Source organism: Topomyia yanbarensis, chromosome 3 (assembly GCF_030247195.1).
Source record: "Topomyia yanbarensis strain Yona2022 chromosome 3, ASM3024719v1, whole genome shotgun sequence".
NCBI lineage: Eukaryota > Metazoa > Arthropoda > Insecta > Diptera > Culicidae > Topomyia > Topomyia yanbarensis.
Genome location: NC_080672.1, coordinates 359220089 through 359236597, shown reverse-complemented (window position 1 = coordinate 359236597; position 16509 = coordinate 359220089). Strand labels below are relative to the sequence as shown.

The 16509-nt window shown below is 45.4% G+C and overlaps 1 protein-coding gene across 1 annotated transcript; it reads left to right on the top strand.

Moving 5' to 3' along the window:
• The first annotated feature begins 14043 nt into the window (after nucleotides 1–14043).
• Nucleotides 14044–14592, top strand: LOC131692147 (uncharacterized). Its single transcript, XM_058979024.1, has 2 exons — nucleotides 14044–14188; nucleotides 14249–14592. The coding sequence occupies exons 1-2, from the start codon at nucleotides 14159–14161 to the stop codon at nucleotides 14519–14521; spliced, it is 303 nt and encodes a 100-aa protein (XP_058835007.1). The 5' UTR covers nucleotides 14044–14158; the 3' UTR covers nucleotides 14522–14592.
• The last annotated feature ends 1917 nt before the right edge of the window (nucleotides 14593–16509 follow it).

Sequence of the window (16509 nt, the reverse complement as noted above, 5' to 3'; positions counted from 1 at the left end):
TAGTTTTCCGAATTACAGAGAGAACCGATTATTCTGAAATTGTGAATACATCCATGTCCACAGCGTCAACAGGAACATCACGAACCGAGAAGTAACTGGCAAATAGTGAGCATTTTACCGCAGTCGTAGTCGCTATTTCGTCATTGTAAACCATCCTAGATGGGAGGCCAATTTCTTTTCTTTTCGTGTTAACGAAAGACCAAAAGCCTTTCGGATTTCTTCGTAAGTTTTGTTGAATGCGGTTTACATATCGTTTGTACAGCAATTTATTGTAACTACGATACTCATTACTGGCGACTGCAAAGAAGCGCTTGATAAAAGGACATCGTCGATTAGTGTACGCTCGAAGAGCTTTCGCACGAGTACGTTTTAGATTCCGAAGCATAGCGTTAGACCATGGTGGCTTCCTAGGAGGTTGGCATTTAGGCACGGATATTTCAACACAGTCAAGCAGTAGTCGGTTGTAAAGGTCAACTGCAGCATCTACATCCACATGATTAAGTAGTACACTCCAGTCGATCAACAACAGGGAGCGGCGCAATGTAGCTAGATCAGTTTTGCGAAAATTACGACGATCCGCAACTAAAGCTTCTTCGTATTGCAGGGTGCTACTGGTAGAAATTGTTATTTCTAAAGCGGGATGATAGTTATCAAAAGGAACGATCACATTAGAAGCTTCACTCACATAACATTCAGGCAGAGCAATCCCATTTACGAAGACGAGGTCCAGAAAACGAGATTGGTGGTTGGAGATCGTGTTTACTTGATTTAGTCCGTGGAAAGCCATCCCGTCCAGTAGTAAACGGCTGGCAGGATTAGTTGTCTAGGATGATGGGCTAGGGTAAGCGTATCAACGCTCAGAGGCTACCCGCATAAGTCCTGGTTGGTTGAAATCACCATGCACTATCATCGCATCGTTTGCATTTGCCTGAGAAGAAATGCATTCTATAGAGTCTGGATAATATTGCAGTGAAGACGTTTTTCAGGAGGAATGTTAACAGCGCAAATAAAGTGCTACCTTCATCGATGTGGTAGTTTTCGTCCACACAGCTTCGATGCATGATGAACTATCCACACCAAAATGATCACTGTTACATGTATCCGGTAGTGTTCGCCAAGTAAGCCTTCTGGCCAGATTTTCAGAGCAGAATGAGATATCGATGGCCGACGTGTTGCCTGAGACCGGATCGAGACTAGTGGGTGAACCATTGTTTAGAATTACAAATTTTCTTGTTAGAGTGGTCTCTGCGATGAACCGACCGAGCGCGTTAGTTGACTGTGACCCCCACGCTAAGTGGTAGGCATTGAAATCGCCTAGGAATATTATTGGTCCGTCTAGCTCTTCGAAGAGGTCATTAAAAGCAGATTGGAATTGTTGGGCACTTGGGGGGATGTATACACACACAATCGTTGCCAGGATCGGTTTGTGAATTCGCACAGAAATAAGATGCAAACTCGTGGTAATTTGCACTCGTTCAAACGGTATCCCCTCTCGTATCGCTAGTCTAACACCGTGTTGCCAGTAATGATCGCTTTTGGACTCCAAAAGCAAACCCTGCGTGGCGGTCGACGTCAGCACACTTTGGTACTCAAGCAAGCGGATGGATTTACGAATGACCCCGAAGAAGTAGCGGACGAGTTAGCGAAATATTACAAGGAGAGATCAGCAACAGCCAGCTATCCACCAAACTTTCAAAAACGAAAACGAAACACCGAACGACAACGTATAGACCGATCTTCTGACTCCAACGACATGTATAATAGCGATATCACCATTGATGAACTATTGTGGGCGCTAGATAAAGGAACGAGTCTTTCTACGGGACCCGATATGGTAGGATATCCCATGCTTCAGCGACTTCCGCTGTCCGTGAAAACGATCCTCCTCGAGCTACTGAACAATGTCTGGCGTAGCGGCGTATTCCCAACTTGCTGGCGGAATACTCTTATCGTCCCCATCCCAAAACCAAACTGTAACGAATCCGGCAACTTCTGCAGCCTTCCGACCTATATCGCTAAATAGCTGTATGGCAAAGCTGCTTAAACGGATCAGCAATCGACGTCTGATTACCGAATTAGAGTCAAACGGGCGACTCGATAAGCGACAACACGCCTTTCGTTCCGGGCGTGGCACGGAAACGTATCTAGCTGAACTAGAGAAATCATTGCCAATAGTAGATGAACACAGTCTAATAGCGTCTTTGAACTTATCGAAAGCGTACGACACGACGTGGCGATATGGAATCCTACGAACGTTGACAAAGTGGCGAATACGTGGCCGTATGATGAACCTACTACAAAGTTTCCTGTCTGAGCGGATGTTTCAAGTTTGTGTAGGAGGAAAACTCTCGCGCGTCCATAGCCTAGAAAATGGAGTCTCCCAAGGATTGTTTTGTCAGTAACGCTGTTTTTCGTCGTGATGCAGCCAATCTTCAAAATTGTTCCAAATGGAGTGGAGATACTGCGAGGTAGAAAATCGCATGCGCTGCATCGTAAAGTACAGGCTGCTGTTGAAGCCGTCGACAAGTGGGCGAAAAGTGTTGGCTTCGCGATCCCCGCCACAAAGTCATTTATCTTTTATTGTAGCCCCAATGCGCGACGCAATCCTTCGCGCAACATCACCATCGACCGGGTCGCCATTCCGTACACAAACCGGCTACGAATTCTCGGTGTTACTCTGGACCGAACACTAAGCTTCAAGGCACACTGCAAGATGGTGAAGGCAGCATGCGCGTCGAGGCTACGGGTAATGAGAGTGATTGGTGCTCAACTTCCGCGTGGCCAACGGTCAACACTATTACAAGTTGGTTTTGCGATTGTGACTTCAAAACTTTTGTACGTAGTAGGACTAGTTAGCAGAGGAGGTGAAGCTAGCCTGCAGACACTTGCACCTGCATATAATCGGATGATCCGTCTTGCTTCCGGTGCTTTCGTTACCAGCCCCATATCGTCAATCATGGTCGAAGCGGGTACTCTACCCTTCGAAATACTGGCGGTACAGTCTATTGCGCGAGTGGCCATTCGACTGTTAGCAAATGACCGTAACAGTAGTAACCTTCCTCTGGTAACCCGCGTGTCTTCTCGTATCCAGGAACTAACTGGAGAACCACTGAGCACGGTAGCACAAATTGTCAGGCAAGGGCATCGACCATGGCACATATCAAAACCGTCTGTTGTATGGGATGTGAAGAAAGTCGTGAAAGCAGGCGACCCTCCAGAAAAAGTTCGACCCGTCATCCAAAACATGCTAACCAGCCGATTTCAGCAAACGTCTGTATACTACAGGGCTGGCTCCAAATGCGACGATACAGTGGGTGTCGGTCTCTACGCACAATCGCGCAGTCTTCCAAAGCAGTATGCCGTCCGAATGGCCCTCTTCGTGCCAAATATAAATACTTTACTAATTCTTACGGACTCGGCGAGCTGCCTTTGGCCCTAGAATCAGGCAGATCTAAACATCCACTGATACAGGAGATGGAAAATATGGCACGTGGTAGAAATGTGAAATTTTGCTGGATTCCCGGTCATGCCGGTATTCGCGGCAACAATGAAGCCGATCGACTTGTTAATGAGGCGAGAAGTCAGCCGGCAGTTAACGCACCTATTTTCGCGGAAGATGCGTGGAGACAGGTAAAATCATCAATGCGTCGACATTGGGAGGAGCAGTGGTTTGCTTCACGGGATACTAAATTGAGAGAAGTTGAATTTGACACGAGACATTGGAGAGACAGAGACAATGCAGCTGACCAACGTGTACTGACCCGACTTAGGATCGGTCATACTTGTCTAACACACAGTTTCCTTTTGACAAGAGATGCCCCCCCCCCCCAAATCTGCGAATGCTGTGGTTCGAATCTAGATGTGCGACACCTTATCCTACACTACAGGAAGTACGACACAGAAAGACAAGAACTCAACATTGATTCAACTAGCTTACGAAGTGCAATGATCAACCAGCACGAAAACGAAAATAAAATCTTGGAATTTTTACAAAAAACTGAATTGTATAAAAAATTGTAAACTACAAATTTTCTTCTGATACGAATGCATCATTCAAATGATGTAAAGTATCATTAATAAACAACCAAACAAACAAACTATTGACGTATGAAAGTCGGTTTCAGCTGGCATATGTGAAAGAATCAGTTCATCGATTATTTAGCGATGAAGATGGTTCAAAATGTATCTGCTAGGAAAACCGAAACTCCAGACAACGAATATCGTTTGGCTATGGAAGTATTGGACAATTACTACGCCCTTGTAATGTCTATGGGATCCGAAAGATTCATATTTCGAAAAGGGCCTTATTCTCACAGTCACGTCACCTAGTGACTAGAAGGCAGTTCCCTTCTAGTCACTAAGTGGTATGACCGTAAGAATAAGGCCCAGGATGCTCAAACATCACGAACAGTTTGCGATACGCTTCCGATCTCAAGGCTCTGTATGTAATTATGGAAATAAATTGAAGAACATGATCCTGGACCAAGTTGTGTTTGCTACTCAAGCAGATGATAAATTACGAACCAAGTATTTAGAAACAGATATGCGTCTCGATGAAGTTCTCAAAATTGGTTTAACGTATGAGACAGTTTATTCGCAGAAAGAAACAGAGTGACAGGTGGTAATGAGGTGGTCACGAAACTCAAGTTTGTACGAGAGGTTGATGATGTCACGAATAACGTTGGGATACGTGAATTATTTCACTTGAACGGAAAGCGCACTGTGGCTGTTGAGTTAGGAGGAGTGATCCTCAACTTTGTTGTCGTCACAGGAGCAGATGATGATATCCTGAGCGTGAATGATTGGAAAACTGAAGAAAGAGTCCCGATCCCGTGTGCGTGAGTGGAGAAGGAGTCTTCCAAGCCGTCATTCCCGGTAAGAATTTTTATTTAAATTACAATCATTCAACGACTGATCTGCCGCTATACGCATAATTGCCCCATGTGTATAGGGAATCCCATAGCACATGGGACAGTTATGCGTATAGCGGTAGTGATGGTTTTTACGCTTCTAGCTCTCGCCGCAAGCTACCTCCTTCGTTACACAACGCTGCTGATATGAGATGCCTCGAATCCCCAGTCGCAATCGAGACAGTGATCGTCAGTCAATCCGATTCCGTTCGTGGTGGAATTTAAGAACCTCCCATCCTGCTCCAAAAGACAACATTGCTGCGCTCTCTCCTACTAGTACTGTTGGTACCACTCCAACCGACCCTGATCCGACCTCCAACAGTATCGAAGTTTACTACCAGAACATCGGTGGCCTAAATTCATCAGTGGACAGTTACTTTATAGCTACTGCAAGCTACTATTATGAGCCTTGGCCGAAACTTGGCTTGACAACCTTACTCTGTCTCGCCATGTGTTGGGTTCGGCATTTGATGTCTACTGCTGCGACCGCAACGCCGTCAACAGCCATAAACGGCAGGTGGTGGTGTGTTTATCGCTGCTCGTAGACGAGCTCCGAGCATGTGTGACTATCAGTGAAACTTGCCGATCGCTCGCTGTTCCGGTGTGTCATGTATTACCCACCTGATAGAATTCGAGATTCCAGCCTGATCGATATACATATTCGTGATCAAGATTGCCGCTCCAAATGATGATATCGTTATTCTGGGCGATTTCAACCTGCCTGGATTCACATGATATTCAGAAGGCAATGAATTTCTACGACTGGATACTGAATCATCTTCGCCTATCATCAACGCCAGTAGTATATTAGATATCTACAGTAGCGCCATTCTTCGACAAATCAATAATATCACCAACAAGAATGGAGGTACACTGGATCCCAGTTAAGCTCAGCCGGAAATGAACCGGAATTCTGGCTGGTTCCAGTTCGTATTCCGGCTCCAGTGACACAACCGATTCTAGTTAGAATCGGTTGTCACTGGAGCCCGTATACGAACTGGAACCAGCCAGAATTCCAGTTCATTTCCGGCTGAACTTTACTGGGATAGCGTTCGGGATTATACTCCATATAGTTCCACGGCTCCGTTTCCTTTAGTCTAGCATGTGCGTCATCATTCCCCACTACATCTTGTGCTCGGTGATAACATAGGAGGAAACTTTAAAGACTTTACTAGCTCCATCGTCTACGATTTTTAAAACACAGACTACGACAGCATCATTGGCACGCTGTTGAACATGAACTGCAACGAAAATCTCAACTAATCCGGTAACCGCGTTGTGGCGAACGTAGTTGGTTCCCCTAAAAGATAGTCGCAGAAGAGAGTTGTAGAGCAATCCACCCTGGCAGACAGTGAGTCAGAAACGCACAGGGCTCGAGAGCAGTCCCTCCGGGTGATTAGAGTATCGAAGTGTATTAGCTGACAACGGTTCTCGTAGCTCGGCAGTTGGAATCTGTTTCGCCATGGGAAAACGTTGAAGAGCAAAACGTATGAACCGATCATTCTGGTAATACGGATTCTAAACAGCAACTCAACATGCTCTCCGGAAGATGAACCGTCGTTGCCTTATCCATAATGTTTGAAATACGTGGTTTGAATGTTCGTGTCGGGTCCAAAATGACTGTGAGACCCTTGACGGAATGTCTGAGCTCAACAAACGGTAGTTAAACTGGATCGGATGACGACGCAAACGCCACGATTAAGCATTGGCTCAAGTTTAGTACAAATCTGTTTAGATCCTAAGGCATACTGAAGCAGCCCAGTTCACTTTGAAGAAATTCGGCATCGGTTCATTTCCATATCCATCGAAAAATATTTGTGTTGTAGTCGAAGGAAGCACCCTCTGATTACAGTTTGATACTGACATCATTAAAATAGAAGAAAAATAATACTGAGCTGAAGTGGCTTACTTGGGAGATGTTAGATGTTTCGAGAAACCGTGCAGACAGATAGTCCTAAATACTGATTTGCAGTTATCTTCCATCGAATTAGGAATGAAAGCAGTGAAGAAGTTGTTTGTGAATATGAAGAGAAGTGTGGAAGAATTAATCTGATGGTGAGTGTAGTGACGAAAAAAGTTAGGTTGATAGACTGGATACACTAAATTCACCTGCACTGGTGTAGGCGGTAGCGTAAAACCTGATTCAGCCGAAAACTGTAGAGGTCGTAGAATGCGATTGGTCATAGAAAATCTCAAAAGAAGAGTGGATTCCGTCGAGGAACGCTGCGGGTACAATATTGGCCCTCATTATCGTTCTCACTTCACTTTACCTAAACGCAGGGGATTTATTATTATTATTATTTTAGAACGCAGGGGATTTTTAAGGAGGGGCGGGGATATTTTTTTACATCGCGCAACATAGCCTGCACCTAGCCGTTAGCAAAATAAAAGAACGAAATATTGGTCCCAAATATGGACGCCGGAAAACACCAAAGCAATGAGCAGTTTAATGTGCATCCAATTTAACCTTCATCACGCAAGAGGTGCCACAAGCGTACTTGCCCGGAAGTTCATCGAAAAGCGGCTAGACATCGCTCCTATACAGGAGCCGTGGATACAAGATTGTTGGTTTAAATTCCTCAGTTTACAAGTTAGTATGTCTAAACACCAGCCAATTCCAAGCAGTAAAATTCTTTCCAATTACAGGATTCATTCAACAAGACGTTGTTGCAATAACAGTGGCGGCACCGAAGGCTAGGGGCAAGCAGGAGATTGTGATCGCATCTTCCTACTTCCCCGGCGTTACTATTTGTTTGTTTTTTTTATTTACGAGACTTTAAAAAAATTTCATTCGTCACGTTCCCCGGCGTTACGTATACAGCACCACCTTCTTAAATCGATGCCCTCATATAGTACTGCAGAAGGATGAACAAGCCCTTCACCACTGGATGTGATACCAATGCACATTACGCAATATGGAAATAACACTGATATAAATTCCAGAGGTGAGTTCCTACTAGAATACCTTTCGTCAAATGATGTCAATGTATGTAACATGGGAGTTGAACCTACATTAATGAACGCAGAAGCGAAGTACTGGACCTCGCGTTATGCAGCGCTCAAATAACGGAAAAGATAAAGAGTTGGCACGTTTCTGATGAACCTAGTGTGTCGGGTCATAGACCTGTGGCTGTGAAGTCAATAAATTCACACCTCCGTTTACATCTGGAACAGTTGAAAAGAATGAGGAGTAAGATTCAACCTCCAGCAGATTTAAATAATGCGACAAGTGTTCTATAAACTAGGATCATAATCATCTATAACGACAGTTACCCACTTGCAACGAAATCTTTATGTCGTGTTGATCCTTTGGTGAAATCACAATCTAACAACACTTGGGAGGGAATCTAGACGCCTGTTTAATAAAGCGAAGATTACTGGTAACTGGTCAAACCACAGGACCACTTACCAAATACTATGTTGTGTTGAGAAAGGCTAAAAACTATCAATGAGTTTTGGGAAAACATCGGAAACTTTCCAGACGCCTGTATTCGAACGGATCACTTATCGAAAGTTCCGCTAAACAAGTACCAGTGTGTATATCAAAAGGGAAATCCTGCGGAAATAGCCCTACATACCTTAGTGACACTTATTGAGAAAACCTTTGATTTCAAGGAAGTAGCAATTTGTGCCTTTCTTGATGCCGAGGCTGCTGTTGATAATACCTTACCTTACCGTTCAGGCTAGAGCCTTGGTGTCTAGCCTGAACGGTAAGGTCGCCACTATGCCGAGGAAAACCCTGCCAAGAAACGGCAGACGCCCGGTATACTGGTGGAGCGCCGAGATTGCAGCCCTACGATCAGCCTGCCTCAGAGCTAGACGTAGGATTCAAAGAGCCCGCACCGAGGATGCAAGAGAGAACCGCCGCGAAGTGTTTCGAGCTGCGAAATTGGCCCTTAACAAGGCTATTGAAAGCAGCAAGAGAGCGTGTTTCGACAACCTGTGCGAGAGCGCCAACACGAATCCGTGGGGTTACGTCTACAGAATCGTGATGGCTAACACCAAAGGGGGCTCTCCACCCCCAGAACAGTCTCCGGATCGGTTGGCGAGGACTATCGAAGTACTCTTCCCGTCTCGAGCCACAAGGCCCTGGCCACCTGCACCGCAAGACATTGTGGGCGCGGCCGAAATGGTGGCTCCGGTGACGAATGAAGAACTACTCGCAGTGGCTAACTTCCTAGCAATGAACAAGCGCTCTCAAGGCAGCGATCATAGCGAATCCGAACATGTTCAGGCTAGCTATGCAGAGATGCCTTGACGAGTGCCGCTTCCCCTATAGATGAAAAAGGCAGAAATTGGTGCTGTTGCCGAAGCCCGGGAAGCCGCCAGGCGACCCATCGGCGTACAGACCAATTTGTCTGATCGACACGACTGGCAAATTGCTGGAGAGGACCATCCTCAACAGGCTAACCCCGTACTCAGAAGGTACGGTCGGCCTGTCAAGCAACCAGTTTGGTTTTCGAAAGGGTAAGTCCACGGTGGACGCTATCAACTCAGTGATAAAGACTGCCGAGATAGCGATCCAACGGAAAAGGCGAGGCATTCGATACTGTGCAAGCTGGGACGCCATCGCGCTCTCGTTACACCGCTTTGGCCTACCGGTGGGTCTATACTGGATCCTGAAATGTGTCTTCCAGAACCGCTTACTGCTATACGAGACCGATGCCGTTCAGAAAAGGGTTCCTATTACCGCCGGAGTCCCGCAGGGCTCGGTCCTAGGCCCGGTATTATGGAACCTCGTGTATGACGGGGTTCCGAGTCTACGGAGAGTCAATCCCCGAGGTAGAATTAACCGCAGAACACGCGATCAACACGGTGGCGGAATGGATGAGCGCGAGAGGCCTGGAGCTCGCTCAGTATAAGACGGAGGTGGTTATCGTCAACAACCGAAAGTCGGCACAACATCCATGGGGGAGAAGTCGCGATCACTTCACAGCGGAGTCTGAAGTCCCTTGGAATCATCATAGACCACAAGCTGACCTTCGGCAGCCATGTCGACTATACGTGCAAGAGAGCTTCGACTGCTGTTGCGGCATTATCGAGGATGATGTTCAACAGTTCAAAGGTGTGCGCTAGTAGACGTAGGCTACTGGCAGGCGATGCCGTATCTATCCTCAGGTACGGCGGCCCGTCCTGGTCAAGAGCACTGAGGGTAACCACTTACCTGCAGAAACTGGAGAGCACCTACCGCGTGATGTGACTCATAGTGATATCTGCTTACCGCACGGTATCACACGATGCATCCTGCGTGCTAGCGAGCATAATGAAAATCGGACTGGTCATCCGGAAAGAGTGCTTTGAGCTACGTGGTACTAGAGGAGCCCGCGAGCGCACCAGGGTGGCTTCGGTCGCCAGATGGCAGCGTGAGTGGGATGACTCCTCGAAAGGGAGGTAGACCCACCAGCTGATACCTAACATATCGAGCTGGATGGGTAGACCCCATGGGGAAGTTCACTTCCATTTGACACAATTCCTGTCAGGCCATGGCTGCTTCCGACAGTACCTCCACAGGTTCGGGCACGCGGAGGTCCCCGTCTGGCCTGACTGCCTAGGTGTTGACGAAACTGCCGAGCACATACTGTTCGTACGTCCTCGCTTCGACGTCGAAAGGAGAGCAATGCTTGGCTGGGACACAACCCTTGAACGGAGGACGGTGGAACGCAGTCTCGACTGCAACCACCCAGATTGCCTGCAGGCTACAGAGAATCTGGCGCACTGAGCAACAGACGTCGGGCACGACTAACAAGTGATTGGTTAGTTGGAGCGAAAAAGGCCGTGCGCAAAAAAGCGAGTGAATGGTCTGTTCATGCTGAGACAGGTTTTGCGCAGCGACTGGCAACCGCGTAAGGGGTAAACCCAGCCACCCCGAAGCAAGGCAGAAGAGAGTGAGTAAATAGGCGTATACATGGACTGCCTCATGCCAAGATGGGACGGTCGTAGCGTAGTATGTTGGGACTTCGCTATAGATACCTCGTGGCGTGGCAGAGGAGTGAAAGGTGAGCATCCAAGTCAGCCTCACATGGTATGTGAGCACAAAAGTATGCCAGCCTCACATGGTATGTTAGAGGTGAGCACAAAAGTAAGCCTCACATGGAGTGTTAGAGAGTGAATCAGGGTGTGACAGAGCAAGCACCCAAGTAAGCCTCATACAAGATGTATGAACGCGTGAGCGAGAGTGAGTGAGTACATCAAGTGCAGCCATCCCCCCAGAAGAAATACCGAGAGGTAGTCCCAGGGGAGAACAATGGCGGTGCCCAATGGAGTTTAGTCGATATTACCTTGTCATGGTGAAGCCCGACACTCCAGTACACTCCGTGTGGTAGCTTGGCATCTACTAATGCACGGGTACTGGGTCAGTGCGTAAATTGCATTCTCCATTGTAAAAAAAAGCCTTGTTGTTTCTTGCTGTATGCAGAAGCCGTCTCCACTCCACTCGGTCCATTGCTGCTTGTCGCCAGCCTCGCAGTCTTCGAAGGGTCCGCAGGTCGTCCTTTATCTGGTCGATCCACCGTGCTCGTTTTGTGCACCGTCTTCTTGTTCCTGTAGGGTCGTCCTCAAGAATCATCTTCACCGGGTCGTCGTCCAACATTCTTACGACGTGTCCAGCCCACCGCAGACGTCCTATTTTTGAGGTATGTGCGATGGTTGGTTCTTCCAGCAGCTGATGCAACTCATGGTTCATTCGCCTGCGCCACGTTCCGTCTTCCATCTGCACGCCACCGTAGATGGTATGCAACACAAGACTACAAGACGCTAATTAGACCGGTGGTCCTCTACGGCCATGAGACCAGGACTTCGAACGACAGCGAAAACTCCAAGGGCGCGTTGGCCCTCTATGAGCATAGTCCTGGTCTCATGGCCGTAGAGGACCACCGGTCTAATTAGCGTCTTGTAGATAATCAACTTCGTGCGGCGCGAATTTTTTCGACTGGAGCGTCCTCCGGAGTCCAAAGTAGGCACAATTTCCCGCCAAGATCCGTCTGAATTTCTCTGCTGGTATCATTGTCAGCGGTCCAAATACACGAATTCGTCGACCATCTCGATTTCGTCAATCGGAACTCGGGATGGGAGGTTCACATTGTTGTCGCTAGAACCTCTTCCTCTCATGTATTTTGTCTTCGAAACGTTGATGGCAAGTCTCTTCCTGCTGGCTTCAGCTTTCAGTCTGATGTACGTTTCCGACATCGCCTCAAAGCTCCGTGTCATTATGTTAATGTCGCCGGCGAAGCCAAAAAGCTGGACGGACGTCCTGAAGATCATACCACTCGTGTCTATCCCCGCTGCTGTTGATAATACGTCCCCTTTTAATTCAGAAAGCCCTGGCTAAAAGGGGAGTGGAAAATCGATAGGGCACATAGGGATTCATGCAATGTTCAAGAACCGAGAGATCACAGCCATATTGGGAGACAGGAAAGTAACTATAACAGCCAATAGGGGCATCCCTAGTGACTAGAGACTAGTAGTGGACGATCTTCTCAATGATCTGACTGGAATGGGTTCCGAGATTGTTGGATATGCTGATGACATCGTCCGTATTGTGAGGGACAAACATGAATCTGTACTAAGCGATCGGATTCAATTGGCCCTGAATTTCACCATGATCCGGCGTTCCTAAAAGGCACTCAACGTAAATCCTGTCAAAATGGCAATTGTACCGTTTTCCAATAGGAAATAAACTGAAGTTGGTTCCCCCAACTCTCAGAGTAACTGCAATTAACTACGCAGAAGAAGCGAAACACCTAGGTGTTATCCTAGACAAAAAATTGAATTGGAACTCGCGCCTGACATAATAATAAAGCAACAATAGTATTGTGGGCGTGTAGTAAAATCTTCGGAAAAACTTGGGGTCTCAAACCGAGGTTGGCTTACTGGTCCTACACGACCATCGCCAGACCACGATTAACTTATTTCATTGCATAAACATGTTATGAGGAGGGAGAAGATACTTGAGTCTCTGACAGTGCTAAAGGGTAAAACACCATTTGATTGGGATTTCAATGGTCACCTGAATATAATAGAGAAACTCAAACTAAATCCTGTCTTGACCACAGCTCAAAATGTAGTGGAAACTAAACCGATTTTCGACATCTGACATGAGGTCCACATATTGGATCGTTAGATGGGGGATGTAGGTGGTTCCATAAATGGGTGAGTTGATTGGCTCGGGAGGTTACGGACCTAGCATTATTGAAGTGATATCAATGGGAAAGTGGCCTACAGTTTCACAGTTTTTCAGGTAGAGGTGTATGCAATATACACCTGCTATGAAACGTCACTTTTACTGAGATCTCAGCCAAAAAATTGTTTACTGAAATCTCAGCTGTTGAGATTTCGGTAAAACATGCGAAAAAAGCTGAAACTCGGTAGAAAAAATTAAGTAAATTAAGCCACGCAAAGTCAGTTTCAACTGGATAGAGAATCTCGAAGACCACGGGACAAACAAATGCTGTTATTATGTAAATGTAGATTGAAGCATAACTGCACCTTGATTAGAACCATGTTATTATTGTTTTCAATCTGCCCTATTTGTGTCAGACCGTGAACCTTTCGCATAGGGGGCCTTCGTCGTCAAAACACCCAATATTAAGTCTTGTAAACACGACATCATCGCTAGCACAGATTCATTTTAACCCCACATCGATTTGGCAAGAATAGGTTATCTTAACAACCTCGAAGCTTAATCATAATAACATAAACGTGCATTTGTTTTTTCGTTGTCCAGAGGATCACTAACATAATTCTTGTTCAGCAAAACCAAAATCTTCGTTGCTGGTTCGTAATACCCTACATTTAACCAGACAACAGTGTTAGAATATTGTTCCATATGACTATAGTCCAGTGGCTCAAATCGCAAATAAATCATTACCAGGGTGAGCATAGAATTTTAGGGTTTGGGTTTCAATCATGTCGTGTTGAGATCTAATAGTACTTTGGTATTTTTGTAGCAAAACTACAGTTGAAGCAATGATTCTTTATATACAATGCAATTATTTTAATAATGTTTTAATTACTCACCTGTGTGTAGCTACAACCCTTCATTACATTATGTGAACGCCATATCATCAATGCGTTTTATTTGGCATGAACGAAAATAAAATGATGAATCTAAGGTTATCAGTAATCATTAGTTGTATAAGTTCAACGGGATGAAATATAAAGCATGTAGCTTTCGCAGAACACGTCCAGTTCCGTGCCAAATTGCTTGATCAGAACGTTTTTCTTGGAGTGCGTACAAACACCTGTTCATCATGGGATCCTCCCCGATAATCCTGTCTACCGTGCGTATAAATGTGAGTGATTAAGTGGATCCGTTTATTTTATATGAATCTTTTCGATAGGTTGTGGTAGTTCTGTGCATCTCCATGTGGACCGTTGTTTCGTCGCCTGTCTCTAATGTGCAGCAATCATCTGCAGTCGTAGATCACCATCTGCAGCGACGAGAAATTATGTTCCGGCCACTGTTCGCGTATCGTGAACAGGAAATAAAGAAAAGACGCCTACAGGAGGCAAGAGACGACAGGCGCATTGATCAGCAGGAATACGAGCGGCAGATGCAGGAGTATGAGAAGGCGATGAAAGAGTATCGCGAGAAATATGGCGAATGTTGTTAGTTTCCTCCAGAAGCTTAAAGTGATAATTTTTTCTATTATTTAACGAATAAAAATAGTATCTAAATCTAAAACTTGTTAGATGATCATTTCTGCTTGTCCATCACTACGGACTATACGTTATATTATTACATCGCTTATTTATCTACTATGAATCACGTAAATTCAGTCCTGCTTAATAGGTATTAATAGAGTGATAGATTATTCTTGTTAGTGCACTAGTTCAGAAAATGCCAAGGGCCCCAGCAAACTAGACTTATGTATATGGGAAAGCAACCAAACCGCTTCTAGGTTTAAGGGCAAGGGTAGTATCAAAATGCGAGGTCTCAGCGTTCATATTTTAAACGTCAAATGTTTAACTAGCAAAATCCTCGCGAATGACTGGAATATTTAATAGAGAGAATAGGAAGTGTAGTTCAAGAATCGACTCGTACTTGTTTCACTCCGAATGGAGTGTTACTACAACTATTCGAACATAGGACCTCTTGCTTAACACAAGAATGTCTGAACGGTGAGAGTTCATGTAGCAACCACTAAAATGTTGACTCTTTCAAGCAACAATTCAAAAATTTTAGCTAAAGTTGTCCTTTTGTGAGTTTTTTTGCATAGTTCCAGGCGTTTGGCACTCAAGCAAAACTCGACTTCGTTTTACTTTTGCATCAGTAAACCAAAGTTTCTGGGTACCACCTTACCTTAAAAGGTATTCCAGATTTGTTACGCGTCATCGTCTCGTCGCAACAGTGTCGTGTGATAAAGGTAATGACAGTGAATCTCAGCACAGTCTCGCCTCACTGTTGCAATTGCCACCCAGATTGTCGTTTACCAGTACGGTGTCTGGTAATTTCGAGAATGAATCTGTTCACAGCGGACGAATTAATCACCCCTGCATCCGAGGTCATCACCATCCAGCGAACCAGTACGATCAGGAATGAACAGCTACTAGCTGCTCTGTCTCTTATTAACAAATATGGGCCTTGGATCCATAAACATTGCTAACTGAATCGCTTGCTCACTGAGAAATACACAGAACTTTCTGATTTACTCAACGCCAAGGAGATCTACACCGGATGTTAGCATTTATTTACCAGACTTATGAACTTAAAAACTCGATATAAGCTGTTCTGGAGGAGGAGTGGCTGAAAGGCTCAAACAGAATAGGACTTCAGCGCCAGCGCTGACTTCGACTTCAACGTATCCGTTGCGTACTAAAACGTCTCTCAGGATGCTTTGACGCACCATGCATGCACAATGGTAGCTTGCGTTGCGTGCGGATCCTGTCAAAAGTAATTTTTTTAAACTTGTCGGTTTAGAAAAGGAGTTTTGTAGTAATTGGTAACCTTTTGAGAATCCGGAGCGGGACAAGAAATACGTACCACATGTAGTGCATATGTCAATCGAACATAAATCGGTAAATGGAATCAGTAGCGACTGACTCGAATGGCACGTTCTCCATATTGATCGGAGATTTGTACCTTGCTGTGATTTGTCTTTTCATCATTTCCTGATGGGAAGGATTGGGGAAGTGGTAAGGTTAAGGATAAAGAAAACAACGACTCAGAGAACATAGACAATACGGAAGTAAGATCCACTCTCAAGAAAATAAAACATACTTCTCGATGAGAGGATATATCAACATCCCCGAGGGGAAATTGAGATAACAGAACGGTTCTGTCGAAGAGATATCATTCAAATATGGCTAAAACTATAGCTCTTCATCACACTGGGTTAGGAACAATAGCATATCCTTGAGTTTCAGCTATCTGTACATAGGTTCATCTATGTATGGAGAACAAAAGTCCGGATTCGCAATTGCATTTGCAATTTGCATTAGTTACATATCAAATGATATGAAATTCCGTAATCAGATTCACAAAGATCACACTGGTAATTACTCCGCATGCTGAATAGTAGCCATTTGATAATTGAGTTTGTAATTCCCAGTCAGTGCTCAGACTAGAACACTGCAGTTGTGTTTGGAAAAATGCAACAAA